We start from the raw sequence: 15,154 nt of genomic DNA on the forward strand, positions 1-15,154 counted from the left end.
AAAAAAAACATAAAATAAAAACTGAGAGCCGTTTTAACCGACCGCACCAACAAGACATTAGGCAGGGACAGTTTTAAAGGAACAATGTTGTCTGTAACACACAAAAAAGGAGAGAAAAAAGGAATAAAAAAAAAGGCAAGACAGCAAAGTGACTCAGTAACACGCAACAATAGTCTCCAGAGATTCTTATCATCATTCGTTCATGTTCTTCCTGAGACCTCTTTTTATGCAGATGCACGGCAAGATTTTGCACATGAAATGCGTGATTTTCCATCACTTTGCAAGACTCCTTAGTTACAAAAGTTGTGGGTGCTGCCATCGTGATTCTTTCTTCCCTCTCCCCAACAGCTTGATTCTACATGACGCACACACGTGCCGACGCTTTAATGGTAAACCACAATTTGCTCTACAATCTGGCAGGATTTTTTCTTAATTATTATGACATCGAGTCTTCTTGTTGGGATGGGTTTATCTGTTTATACGTCCATGTCCCATAGAATTTTGTGACCTGTTTTTAAGTACTGCTGCCAGTTTTTGCATGCAAACAAGGTATATTGCTTCTTGAAATGTAAGGGGATACTATTTGGAATTATGTCTAACAGGAAACTGTGAGGAGTTGAGCATTGAGATCTCTTCACATTACATTTAAACTTCAGCATGTCACATGACTCGAAACCTAAACATAGATTCCACGAAGAAAGCTTCTTTCTTAGAATGGCACACCTGTAGAACTTTCTTACATTTCCCTGTTTTCCAACTGACTACAATATGGCTGTCTTCAAGTCTAATGTAAACAAGTTCTTGATGAGCTGTTCCCTTAAATAATCCAATTTACCAAATTTCCACTACTAACAATTATGATATTGCCCCATTGACTACTGTACACTCATTCACCCTTCTCTTTGAGTGGTCTCGAAGAGAAGGGTTAATGAGTAACTCCTGATAACACTTGATAAGCGGTAACTCCTGTGTAAAAAAACAAAAAAACAAGTGATTCGGATTATCACATTTGTAGCATATTGGTCCATCAGGCTTGCTAATAAGAATTATCATTCCTTTTTCATTTTTTTGAAATACATTTATTTTTTGTGGCTATGGCAGCAATGACTTTGTTTACTTGAAAATGGTAGATGTTTGACCATACCTAATTTATTTATCAGAAATAACGATCACAAGACTTGACAGAGATAATGCTACCAAAAAGATCCTTCCCCTATTATGCAATCGTTCACATCACTAAACAGTACCAACAGTTTTCTGACATTGATCAAATGCAAATCAACAATGTTTAAGTATGTGTTTATGCAGTAAAAAAAGTTTTTTGCAATAATTTGTCGCCCTGCCTTGTGGTCTTGTTGAAACAACGGTTAGATATTATTAAGACGATGTATGATGAAGAAAATCTCTTATTTGAACTTTTATGCTTTCATTGTTAGTTTTGTCTTCATAAAATCTAACTAGTTCCATTCCTTTTCTTTTTGTAGAAAAATTGACGATTTTGAATTTCTATATTTGTGGAAAACAGAGTTTTCTCCTTGGAATCCATGTTAGAAGAACAAATAAGATTTCAGACTTTCTCAGAATCTGCAGGAGAATAGTAGAAAAAATCAGAAAGGAATTGAAGATTCACAATTCAAATATGAAGTGACTTTTTTATTTATGGAAATTGCTCCAGACAAGATATGAACTCACTTGATGTAAGAAACTAAAAAAAAATGATCAAACCCCAATCGATGATAAATGTTACATGGAGAGATTTCAACTCAGAAAACAGCAATTCTTCCTCCTTTATCAGAAACATTGCTCAGGACTAAAAGAGAAAATAACATTGGTCAGGACTAAAAGAGAAAATAACATTGGTCAGGACTAAAAGAGAAAATAACATTGGTCAGGACTAAAAGAGAAAATAACATTGGTCAGGACTAAAAGAGAAAATAACATTGGTCAGGACTAAAAGAGAAAATAACATTGGTCAGGACTAAAAGAGAAAATAACATTGGTCAGGACTAAAAGACAAAATAACATTGCTCAGGACTAAAAGACAAAATAAAGAAAGTAAGAATTACAAGGCTGCTGAAAGTAAACCCATCATCATTTCATGACAACATGTTGAACGCAACAACAATCGGTGTGAAAAAAAGGACCTTACTAAAAAAGAAGTTATTACATACAGTTCTGAACTTTTTACATGAGGACTGATAATTCATATTATTTGGATTCTTTGGACTACTGTTCTCACTTTGAATGTTATTTTCACAATGTTTCAGTCAATGTAACCTTTGACTTTCTTCAAATGTATTTTGTTGAACTTAAAAATCTACACAAAATTTCGAACAAAATGGAATTACTTAAGACTTCTACTCAGTCACATCTGACAGAATGAGAGCATGCTACGCACGTGGATTAAATAAAGGGTTCTGTTAGAAATTCCGTGCAGATTCCCGAGTTTGATAGAAAGATTTCTGACGAGATACACCTGAAGAATGTCTGATTACATTGACTAAAATGCTGTGTGAATAACACTCCAGATGAGAACAGTAGTTTGAAGAATCTAAATAATACAAAATAAATTCTATTGAAATCATACAATGGTTTGCTACAATTTGCTTCAGCGGTCCCCAGTCGCATGTATATCCCAGTTAGGGAAAATGATGATGTTAGGTTTTTGCAAGTCTTTCAGGAAGGTGTTGATATCCTCCTACATACAGTGTCTGGAATTTCCAAATTAATCACCAATCTGATACTAACCAGGCTCAATGTTGCTTAACTTCGGTGATCTAACGAAAACCAATGTGTTAACGTGATTGTGCCATACAATGGAGACAACCATACAAAAAAAATAGGATTGAATGGCAACAACCATACGATTGTTTCTTTTTTATGGAAAATGCTGAGTTCAACAAGATACACCTGAAGAAGGTTGAACGTTACAGCAAACAAAATATTGTGCAAATAACAATCAAGATGTGAAGAGTAGTTTGAAGAATCCAAACAATGCGAATAAACTAATATTTATAATTTTATTGGTCTTTTTTAAATTTGAAATATGTTTTTAAAATAGCTGTTGCAAGCTGGCCCTTCGATTTTTTTGTTTGTTATTTTATCAAAATTTAATTGAATTACTTCAGATATCATTTGTTCATTAGATTTATTGAATAAAATTAAATAAACTTATACTCTACTTCATCCAAAATAATTAAAACATTTATACATGATTGTGTTTCTCACACATGGGCAAAAGTTTAAAATGCGAATTTGAACTTTGATAAGAAAATAGACATTCTGGTAATTGACTTCACATTTTGATAATGGAACAAAACAACATAGTGAGTTGATGAGATGGAGTGAGATTTCTATAACAACAACAACAACCAAATACAGTATAACGATATTTGTGCTTCGGGCAACGGCAGGGGGGGGGGCCTTGCTGGTATGTGTGACAATATTGTCAGATTGAAAAGGGAGAAAAAAAGAAATGTAATTAAATATAGTGAGAACCGCAAATTTATTTCTCAGGAATGAAGATATTCGAATGAGTGTGACCTTTGTTTACAGGGTCACAGAGGTCAGTAGATGGTGCTATAGACAAAACTGTAGAAAGATTGTTTTCTAGAATCTAGGAACACAAAAATCTCTGATCGGAAAACGAGCTGGAGGGAAAGAAAAAAAAATTCTATATATGTAAGGGGGAAAGTGAGATGCAGAAATTATCAGTATAATGAAAAGCAAAAGTTAAGTTAGCAATTTGCTTCTGCTCACCAAAGGAATTCACATTCTGAGTTAGCCACTCGGATTTGGGATTGCTGTCACCAACTAAAATCGTCTAGAACTTAAGAACCAAAAGCCAATCCAAAACACTTTAAATAAAAAGTACAATTATACATTTTTTCTTCCCCAACTCAATATTGTAGCCTTTATTCAAATAATTATTTTTATATGATAAAAAAAATCATCCAATATTTTTTTTTCTTGTTTAAAAATGAGCACTAATAACCAACGTTAGATGATTGCACTCACGATCTTGACAATGTGGGGTGAGGAGTGGTAAGCTGACGGAGCAGGATTCTTCGAGATCTGCAGTCTTCATCAGCACAGCAACGTTTTTGTAAGCAGGTACCAAGTGACCATTTGGAACCCAGGAATAGCTAAAGTTGAGGACTTTACCAGGAAAAGGGAAAAAGAGATACAGGGTGGAATGATAAAATTGTCGCCCTAGAAAAGACGACATGATTCCATTTCCATTTGATGAAAACCAGTTTTCTTTTTTTGTTGCAGACCAATTACTAGTTGGCTAATTGTGTACAAATCCTAAGAGTGATAGGGGGCTTCTCTCATATCTGAAATTGACACAATATTCAATGAGCGAGATCACAGATGCCTTGCTGTACAACTCATGCTTTCTACTGATCCAAGTGATGACAACAGGACCATTGCCACCACCCTCAAAATGCAAATCCAGATGGTTCAATGCTTAAGGGCACAGCTCAATGAAGTTTCCGGCCATGGTTATGGTCTTTCGTGTGGTTTCAAGTGAGGGCCACATCATGCCATCTCACATCTTCAAAGTCAGCTTAAAAGTCAACATCAAAGTGTACTTGGATGTGCTAAAGAGTGTGGTGATCCCCTGGTGCAATGAAGTGGCTGCTAGAAAACCGTGGGTGTGGCAGCAAGACTTGGCACTGGCCCACAAGTCCAAAAAAATCCAGGCTTGGCTTCAGAAGAAGTGCTATGATTTTGTACCCTTCTCTTACTGGCCCTCCTCCCACGACTTGAATCCGCTGGACTACTTTGTTTGATCATACATCAAGAACATCACCAACATGACCTCTTACAACGTCAAAGCCAGCCTAATCGCCACCATCTGCTGAGTATTTGCCGAGCTCTTGCCGGTGCTTGTGGAAAAGGCATGCTCACAGTTCCAGACCTGTATTGAAGCCGTGATTGAGATTGAAGGCGGCTACATTGAATAGATGTCAGCTCTACTACATAATCAAGTTACTCGAATTGATTTTTTTAATAAAAGTTTTTAAATAAAGCTGTAGTGTTGTTTTCTTTAGGGCAATAAATTTATCATTCCACTTTGTACAATGGTAATCGTACGACTACTTGAACGTTTCCCCCCAAAAAATCTAATTAATGTGATTATATAACATCTAATTAATGCATAATTTTTTCTTTTTTCTTATGTTTTTTCTTTTTCTTTTTCAGATGTCCATGTATCCTTCTGTCCCGCCCGTTTCTGACGAATGCGTTACCTTAGTGGAGTTATACATAAAATGTCGGAATCTGCTCAACAAAGATGTGATGTCTTTATCAGATCCGCTTGCTGCTGTTTACATATTCGAAAGGGGAGGCTGGAAGGAGGTAGACTAAATCACTTCTCTCACATTCTCTCAGATTTTCTCACTCTCTTTGTTCGCTCTCTCTCTTTCTCTCTCCATTTCGCGCTCTCTCTCTCTCCATTTCGCTCTCTCTCTCTTTCTCTCTCTCTCCATTTCGCTCTCTGTCTTTCATTTTTATTCTCTCTCTCTCTCCTTTTCGTTCTCTCTCTCTCTCCTTTTCGTTCTCTCTCTCTCCTTTTCATTCTCTCTCTCTCTCCTTTTCATTCTCTCTCTCTTTCGCTCTCTCTCTCTTTTTCATTCTCTCCTTTTCATTCTCTCTCTCTCTCCTTTTCATTCTCTTTTTCTTTTTCGTTCTCTCTCTCTCTCTCTCTGTTTTCTCTGTCTCAATCTTTTTTTTTTACAAGGGGGTCACCACTTATCAAGGTCAGGAGGCCACTCGAGGATAAGGGTTAATGAGTGTACAGTAGTCAATGGGACAACATTGCAGTAATTGCTAGCAGTGTAAATTTGGTAAATTGGATTACTTAAGGGGACGGCTCATCAAGAACTTGTTTACGTTGGAGTTGAAGGCAATCATATTGTTGTCAGCTGAAAAGTGTGAAACAGGAGAGGGCTCCAAAGGTGCCAGTTTTAAGACAGAAGCTTTGTTCACGGAATCCACTGCCAGGTTTAGGCACAGATAAAGAGTGAAGGAAACTAATGATGAGGGTTTCAACTAGACAAATACCTTTCGTGAAAGTTTTGCAGGGGGCACCATAGATTGGAGCTCAGATAAGCATTTGCCATGAAAATGACGATATAGCAGAGACAGGCTTGTAATGTCTCTTCTGTGGGAAAGAGGTTGCAGTGAAGAGAAAAAGGCATTCACCCACTAGGCTCTGAAGTCTATTTTGAACTCTGTCAGGGTAGGATAAGAGCCCCCACCCCCACCCCAGCTCCTGCCCAGATGTGGCAATTGCACTCAATCCTTGGATGCACTTGGTTTCCATACAGGTAGAAAATTGCATCAGCAGTGAGACATCCACTGGAGTGGTAGAATGAACCCACCATTCCTCTAGCAATCCTGGCAATGGACTCTATGCACATGTTCCATTTCAGATCCGGAGCCTCTCCAAGATGAGAGCCATTCATTTCAATTGATGCCAGACAAGGATCAGAGCGTTTATGATGCAAAGATAGAAGCCTGCTTTTAGATGCATCAAAACCAACCAACCACCTCCCTCCCACCGCACCACATGCCCAAGACCAAAGAAGAGAAAACGAAAGAGAACCTGATCACTCACGACACTTGAAGTGTTGCCACAGATGGAAACATCGTCAGCATAAATGTCCACAAATGATCCCAGGATGTGACCTAGGAGACCATTGATGTAGATCATGAAGTGAGATGGGCCCAGGATGGTACTCTTAGGGACTCCAGCATGAACACTATTAGCCTTTGACTTCCGCCCATCAACCATGACTCTCATGAACCTATCAGAGAGAAATGACCCAACAATTGAGAAGACATTTCCAGCTATACTGTAGCTGGAGATCTCGTGGAGTAGACCTCCATGCCACACCCCATCAATGGCCCCTGATATGTCAAGAGCAATTGCCTCAGTAAGGAAGCCCCAGCCAAGATTCACCAACCACCTCTCTCTCTTTCTCTCTCTTGCTTGCACTTGTTCTGTATTATGAAGGGAGAATTTTCCCTGGATATTTATTATCACATTTACTATCGTACATTTCAAAATGTTGTAAAGGAAGAAGTTTTTAACCTGATATTTGTTTTGTCTTTCTGTTAAGAAGTTCACATAATAATTACTGATACAAATGTTAATATAAGAATGTCTACGGCTAATATGATTGTAATAAAAATAATTATTGCATTTTTTATAATAACAAAAATGACTTGGTTATTTAAAAATTTATGTAAAGGGCTGGATTTATAGAGGGCAACCTAAGTAGGGAGATGTTCAGCAAGATGTTTGTTCGCATTACATATAAATTTTTACATGTTGGTACAATATGGGAAATAGCGAGCTGGAGAGGAATTTAAAAATATAAGTGGTGAAAGGAAAGAAGTTATTAGAGTCAAAAGTTTTCCAGCATCTGGGGACCTTTACAGTGAAGGGGTTGGATTTTGCTGTTAGGTTGATTAGAGGTACTTATAGAGGGCGGCAGTACTAGGGGTCTATCTTCAAAAAACATTTGCACCTAGCTTAATCTCTTCATTAGGATGATAATAGATAGAGAAAAAAAGAATTTTTGAAAAAAAGTCATTTTTGGCATGTGGGGGGCTTTTTTTACGATAGTGCTCCCCCCCCCCCCCCCGGGGGGCCAAAATCACCATTTGCAGCAAAAAATTTACATTATGCAAAATTGCATGCACCTAAACGTCCTAAATGGATACAAATTGGTATAGATAGTTGAGACTGATGATTTCTAGCCATTTTTGAGGCATTTTTGGGTTTATAGGATGAAAAGAAGGGCCAAATACCCACATTCTCTCCCTTTTCCTCCTCCTCCTCCTGATAGACTTGGTTGTCAGAGCGAAGCAATGGGTTGTAATACCGTTCATCAATTTCATTAGAGATGACACCAATTCGATTTGACTTCTGGTTCTGGTAGAAGATTCGCTCGTCTTCATCGAAGTCCTCGGGGTTTACGCTGGTTTTAAGGAGGTCAAACAGAACCATATGATTTTCAGCCCATGCTGTGAACAGTTGTCGCTTACTCTTCCCCAAAAGTTCGGTTTTACGTTTCTTGCCTCCGGTAGACAGCACGTAGTAATCGTTGTAGTGATTGTTCAACAACTTTCTGATCTTCTGCTGTACAACTTTACGAGACTGAACGAACTCAGCTCCAAACGCCTTGCTCCATAAGTGGATGATGGAACTTGAGAAATCATTAATGACCTTTGTGCGGAGTTTCGTTTCTTTACCCGGGTGGCTGGCTGGCGCATCACGGGTTATCATCATAACTACGTCCACATCGAGTGGAAGTTTGGCGCCAAATGCATACTTCACCATTTTGGATGATAGCTGTAAAAGAAAAGAAAACCGAACATCATATCTGAAGGACCCAGTTGGTAGAAATATCCATTACAACAATGAAGGACCGAAGAGAAATGAAGGACTACAGTATACTGAAATGAAGAACCTGACAGGTATAAAGGACCCAGTATAAAAAAGGACCCAGCATAAATGAAGACCCCAGTAGAAACACAGTGTCCTAGGGGGTTAGGTCCCCCACAGGTTTTTCCCAATTTTTCAGATCCTGCCCAAAAAGGCTCCCACCCAGCCTTCCAAAAATTTCATCCCCCCACCAGGGACATAAATTCTATCAACAAGTTTAAAAACCATTCACAGAAACTGACTAAGCAATGTAGGTATATGTGACATAACAACATACAATCCCCTGCCTTTAATAAGCCACTTATTCGAAACAAATTTTTCACCTCAATGTTTTTGTGTGCATAATTATTATTTGTCTCTCTGGGAATTTCCCTTAGGGGATTAAGTGAACATTGCATTGCATGGTTTATTAACTGTTCTTTGGGGGATTTCCCTTTTATGTGAAATGGAACTAATTCCTTTCACAGTTTTGGGGTGGGGGAGGACACTAAGAGAAATGAAGGACCCAGCAGAAATGAATTTCTGTTGAATAGAATAAGAATCTATTGCAGTGTTGTTATCAAGAAGCCATTTCCATTGCAGTGTGTTCTAGCCAACTAAGTCCACTCATAGTCATTTGGAATGTTTTAGGAGTAACATAGTAGCCAAATAGCCGATTTTTTAAGTTTCGGGTAATTTTGGGCAAATTTCGGCTCATTTTGGCCCTTCTTTTTATCCTAGGAACCCAAAAATGCCTCAAAAATAGCTAGAAATTATGGGGTAATGTAAGTTTTAGCCAACTAAGTCCATTCATAGTCATTTCGGACGTTTTAGGAGTAACATAGTAGCCAAATAGCTGATTTTTTAAGATTTCGGGTAATTTTGAGCAAATTTCGGCTCATTTTGGCCCTTCTTTTCATCCTATAAACCCAAAAATGCCTCAAAAATGGCTAGAAATCATCAGTCTCAACTATCTATACCAATTTGTATCCATTTAGGACGTTTAGGTGCATGCAATTTTGCATAATGTAAATTTTTTGCTGCAAATGGTGATTTTGGGCCCGGGGGGGGGGGGGCAATATCGTAAAAAAAGCCCCCCACATGCCAAAAATGACTTTTTTTCAAAAATTCTTTTTTCTCTATCTATTATCATCCTAATGAAGAGATTAAGCTAGGTGCAAATGTTTTTTGAAGATAGACCCCTAGTACTGCCGCCCTCTAGTACTTATGCTGAGTTGATACAAGCACAGTAAGTTCGTTGGAGGTTATTCTGTGAAAGTACTTGCAAGACAAGCACAGGGATGTAGCATTGCAGTGATGGGATAGAGGCTGGAGCTTGGTAGACACTGCAGGACCTATTATGTTAGCAGGTCGTTTTTTTTTTTTTCCTCATGGTGAGTTATCCATCCAAATTTGGTAGCTCTATGTAAAACAGTGTGAGTGAGCATAGGGTTTTCTCCCTGGGGCCTCGCTCCCAATTATTGGTGGTGAGGGGTGCTTTTATCATACCCATTTTTGTTCCTTGATACATCTTCTATTATTGTATGTGGTCAGTTTAGTATAATAGTAAGCCATATGAAACAATGAGACTAGTAACTGAGGCACCAGCCCAGATGTGGCAACTATGCTCCATACATTGGCGAATGGTGGTTTTACAGATATAAAGGATATTGACAGATATGAGAAATTTTTTTAACATAGTAGAGGAAGCCCATCTTTGTTGCAGTAGACTTTTGGCATTATCTTCTATGTATTTGTCCCAATTTATGTTACCTTTGAATTTTAGGTTAAGGAGTTTGAATTCTTGAGAGGAATGCTATCAGCCATGGCAATTAGTGTTTAGAAAGGTTTCTTATAATGGATATATATATATTATAAAATGGATTCCTTATGTAACTTGAGCACTGTCTAAACATGTGGAAGTGGATAGGAATTATCAAAATCTTTGACACAGAAATTCCATGTATGGTTAAATACTGTTGTGATACTATCGGCGTTCCCCCCCCCTCTCCTCCCAAGTATTAGGAAGTAAAAATAAAAAGTAAAGAAGTATGACAAAAGACAAGAAGAAACCAGTTTATCGGTTCAAAGGTAATGGATATGGAGTTGATCGCCAAGGTACATGAAGGGAAATTGAGGTTGAATTGTTGGTCAAGATGTGTCAATGATTGGGGCAAAGAAGGTTAGTATATTTTAAAGTTAGTTTTAGGAGTGTCAATAAGTTTTGTGACAGTTGAGGATGGTTTGTGGACCGTCTTGAGTTTTTGATGGTTGATGACAGAATTGCCAACAGTTGCGGGTTTGATATAGTAAGAATGCAGGTTGTAGCTCAAAGCAGATGAGGAAATGAATTGATCAACTGACAACAAAGAGGCTTTGTTTGGGTTGTGATTGTTGTTGAGCAAGATAGCGCACATGGTCTTATACTGTCATGATCTATGAAGTTGACTATACCAAGTTGAAATATTGTTAAATCTATCATGATTATTTGCTTGGGTGGTGCAAGTAAGTTGCTAAAGACTTGGTTGAGCATTCAAGTTCAGAAGTGGTGAAATAATTATCTGTGCGACCTTGCTCAAGACTGCCATGTAAGGAATGTCTGCCATGTGCACGCCAGGAAAGAAATCAGGCGAACCCAACCAAGCTGAATGCCATTGCAACAATCAACAATACACTAATAATGTTAAGGAAGATATGAATTCACCTCCAAAGTAATCTTGTGTTCAACTAACTGATATTGTGTTCTAATATGAATTAATAATAATAATAAAACAAATAGAAGAAAGCTTAAACTGACTTGAATATCTCAATACTGTTTTATAACATTAAGGGTGCAATTTAGATGTTGTGCCTAACATCGTCCACATCATTTTACAAAGCAAAACTAATGATTGATTGTTCTTTAAACATCCCAAAGATAATACCATTTTAAAGTTAATATAGGAGAAGTAAAAGAATTCCCTTGTTTTTGTCTACTATTTTTCATCCCAAACAAGGCATATAGCCACTTGGAACGTTAGAGCTACTATTTGGGATCATGTCTAACAAAGGGGACTATGAGCAGAGTTTGTTCACAATACATTTAAACTTTTGCATGTTAGTACAGTCGTGGAATTAGGATATGGAGTGGGAATTCCAAAGTTTATCAGTTTGAGGGAAGAAGCTCTTAGAGTAGAAGACTTTCTGGCATCTAGGGACTTTAACATTACAGGGGTGGAATTGTGTTGCTTGTTATGTTAGTTGGGAATATTTACGTCGAGGGGGGCACAAGTATTAAGAATTCATCAAACTACATTCCATTAAAGGACTTGTAAAACAGGCACAGGGATGCAATGTTGAAGTGACTGGACAGAGGTTGGAGCATGACCGATTTGAGATTCTTTTAGACACTGTCTAAAGGTGAGAGAGTAGTGGTAGATGCATCAGATGTAGCAACAAGACTCCATAAAATATTGTTAAAAAGTAACTTTAATTACACAATACTTAATAATTTATTAAAAACTAACTGTAGTTATAGGCCACTCAAGGATAAGGGCTAAAGAGTGTAGAGTAGTCAAAAGGACAATATAGTAATCGATAGTAATGGAAGTTCGGTAAATTTGTTAACTTAAGTGGAACGGCTCATCAGAAACTTGTTCATGTTGGACTTGAAGACAACCATATTATAGACAGCTGGAAAGCAGGAAAACGGAAGACAATTCCACAGGCGTGCAGTTCTAAGAGAGAAGCTTTGATCATGGAATCTATGTTTAGGTTTAGGTACAGGTAAAGAGTGGGGAAAATTATTGATAATGTTTTCAGCTAGTCTAGTGTTTCTTGTGAAAGTTTGGCAAGGGGGGACCATAGATTGAAGCTCAGTTGAACACTTTCCATGAAAATAACGATAAAGCAAAGACAAACTCGCAACATCTCTTCTGTGAGATAGAGGTTGCAGCGAAGAGAAAAGGACATCTCTCACCAGGCCACGAAGTCTATTTTGAACCCTATCAAGGCAGGCCAAGTCCTTTCTAGCAGCTCCTGCCCATATGTGGCAACAGTATTCCATCCTTGGACGTATCTGGCTCTTATATAGATAGAGAATTGCATCAGCAGTGAGATATCTACTGGATCGATAGAAGGATCCGACCATTTTTCCAGTGGCCTTGGCAGCAGATTTGATGTACGTACTCCAATTAAGATCAGGAGTAAAGGTCAAGCCCAGAAGCCTGTCAAAACTTGAGGCCTCCCCAAGACGAGAGCCATTCATTTTAATTGATGCCAGATGGGGATCAGAACGTTAATGATGTAAAGATAGAAGCTTGGTTTTAGATGCATTAAAAGTAACCAGCCACTCCTTTCCCCATTGTACAACGTGATCAAGATCAGAGGAGAGAGAATCGGAGAGAACTTGGTCGTTTACTGTCTTAGATGTGCTACCATAGATGGTAGTGTCGTGAGCAAAAATGTCTACGAATGATGTAAAGATGTGATTTGGAAGATCATTAATGTAGATCAGGAAAAGAGTTGGGCCCAGGATGGACCCCTGAGAGACTCCAGCATTTATATTGTGAGCTTCTGATTTTTGCCCATCAACTACTACTCTTATGAACCTATCAGAGGTTGGAAAACTGCTTCTGTTGTACCAGTATTCAAGAATTCTGGCGAAAGGACAGACCCATCAAATTATCGCCCCATTAGCCTCCTCCCACTTTTTGCCAAAATATTTGAGACCATAATTAACCATGCTCTAGTCCATCATCTTACAGATGCTAAACTACTGACTGACAAACAATATGGATTTAGACAAGCCCGTTCCACAGCAGACATCCTGACTGTGATCTCTGAGCGTATATACCATTCACTGGACAAAGCGGGGGAGGGCAGAGTGGTAGCTCTAGATATATCTAAGGCTTTTGACAGGGTATGGCATGAGGGTCTCCTCAGTAAAATCAGATCATACGGTATCACTGGTAGAATACTTAACATAATTAAATCCTTCTTAGATAAGAGAAAAATCCAGGTTGTCCTCGACGGTCGTACATCTAAACAATATGATATAAATGCGGGAGTGCCCCAGGGTTCTATCCTTGGACCTCTATTGTTCCTGATATTCATAAATGACCTCCCCGACAACATTGCCTCTGAGATGGGTATATATGCTGATGACACTACACTCTATGGCAGGCACGACAGGAAGACGAATGAACACATTTCTAAAGAAATGGCAGAAACACTAGAGGAAGACCTCCAATCTGTAGTGGAATGGGGACAAAAGTGGTTGGTCGCGTTCAATGCTGCCAAGACTAAACTAGTTTCATTCAATAACTACAAGAAACCCTCTCTACCACCCATAGCAATGGCCAATGACTCTTTATCTGAGAGTCCATCTTTCAAACTCCTTGGCCTAACGTTCACAGGAAACATGAGTTGGAACAATTACATTGAAGGCATTGCCAGGGCCGCTGCAAGAAAGGTGGGCTCTCTCTACCGTGCTAGAAAACTACTAACACCCGAAAGTATCCTGTACCTCTATAAGGCCACCATTCGCCCATGTATGGAGTATTGCTGCCACATCTGGGCTGGTGCATCTGCTACTAGTCTCTCGCTCCTTGACAAGGTTCAAAAGAGTCGCAAACCTGATAGGCCCTGAACTGGCATCTAAGCTTCAGCCTCTGTCCCACCGACGAAATGTTGCATCCCTCTGCCTTTTCTACAAGTATTTTAGTGGTGAATGCTCTGACGAACTGCAATCACTTGTGCCCCCACGACGTGAGCACCCTCGACAAACCCGACAGGCTGCTAAATCCCACCCCCACACTGTAGAGATCCCTAGATGTAAAAGATCTTTTTACTCCACTAGTTTCTTCCCCAGAACCGCTAAACTCTGGAATTCCATTCCAGGTCCCTGCTTCCCCAACAGTACTGACGTGCAGAAGTTCAAGTGTAATGTGAACCGACACCTTGCTGCCTAAATTCCTACATAGTACCCCAGTAGTGTTGCCCCTGATAGTAGCCCCCTACACCAAAGTGGCAATTTAACTTGTTTGGGGTGAAAATGTAATAAAAAAAAAAAATTAAAAAAAAAATTGAGAAGACATTTCCAGCTATGCCATAGCTGGAGATCTTGTGAAGTAAACCTTTATGCCATACCCTATCAAAGGCCTTTGATATGTCAAGAGCAATTGCCCTAGAAAGGTTGCCTCTGTCGAGAGATTCGCTAATCCTATGAGATATAACTGTAAGCACATCTGCTGTAGATCTAGCAGAACGGAAACCATATTGAGTGTCACTAAGAAGGTTAATTTTGCTGAGATGGTTGATTACTTCTCTATTTAACAGATTTCAGCAACTTACTCATGATGCACAGGAGACTTATTGGCCTGTACTGAGAGGGGGATGAACGATCACCTGAATTCTTAAATACAGGGCATACTGATGAGATTTTCCAGGGTGATGGGAAGCAATTCTCCTTAAGACAATGTTTAAACAGTTTTGTAAGTATGGGTGCTAGGTCTGGTTTAAGTTTTTTGAGTACTATAATTGGAATACCGTCAGGGCCGGTTGCTTTACTGGAATCAAGGTTTTTGATTAGCTTTTGATTAGCAACATCACATACAGATATTTGTATATCACATAGTGTGTTTTCTGATACAGGAGGAAATATTGGGGGTTGGTGGCCTTGGTCGCAAAGGGTAGAATTAGCTGCAAAGTTCTTGGCAAAGAGTTTGGCTTTGT

The 15,154-nt window shown here is 38.8% G+C and overlaps 1 protein-coding gene across 2 annotated transcripts in view; it reads left to right on the plus strand.

Moving 5' to 3' along the window:
* LOC145277565 (copine-3-like) overlaps positions 1 to 15,154 on the plus strand; it is a 153,068-nt gene that overhangs the window by 38,888 nt on the left and 99,026 nt on the right. For both annotated transcript variants that reach the window (XM_080129050.1, XM_080129049.1), the window contains exon 2: positions 5,209 to 5,364. In XM_080129050.1, the coding sequence (XP_079985176.1) occupies positions 5,209 to 5,364 (156 nt within the window). The remainder of the gene's footprint in view (positions 1 to 5,208; positions 5,365 to 15,154) is intronic.

This window comes from Euprymna scolopes, chromosome 6 (genome assembly GCF_053919585.1).
Source record: "Euprymna scolopes isolate OS-2025 chromosome 6, ASM5391958v1, whole genome shotgun sequence".
Taxonomy (NCBI): Eukaryota; Metazoa; Mollusca; class Cephalopoda; order Sepiida; family Sepiolidae; genus Euprymna; species Euprymna scolopes.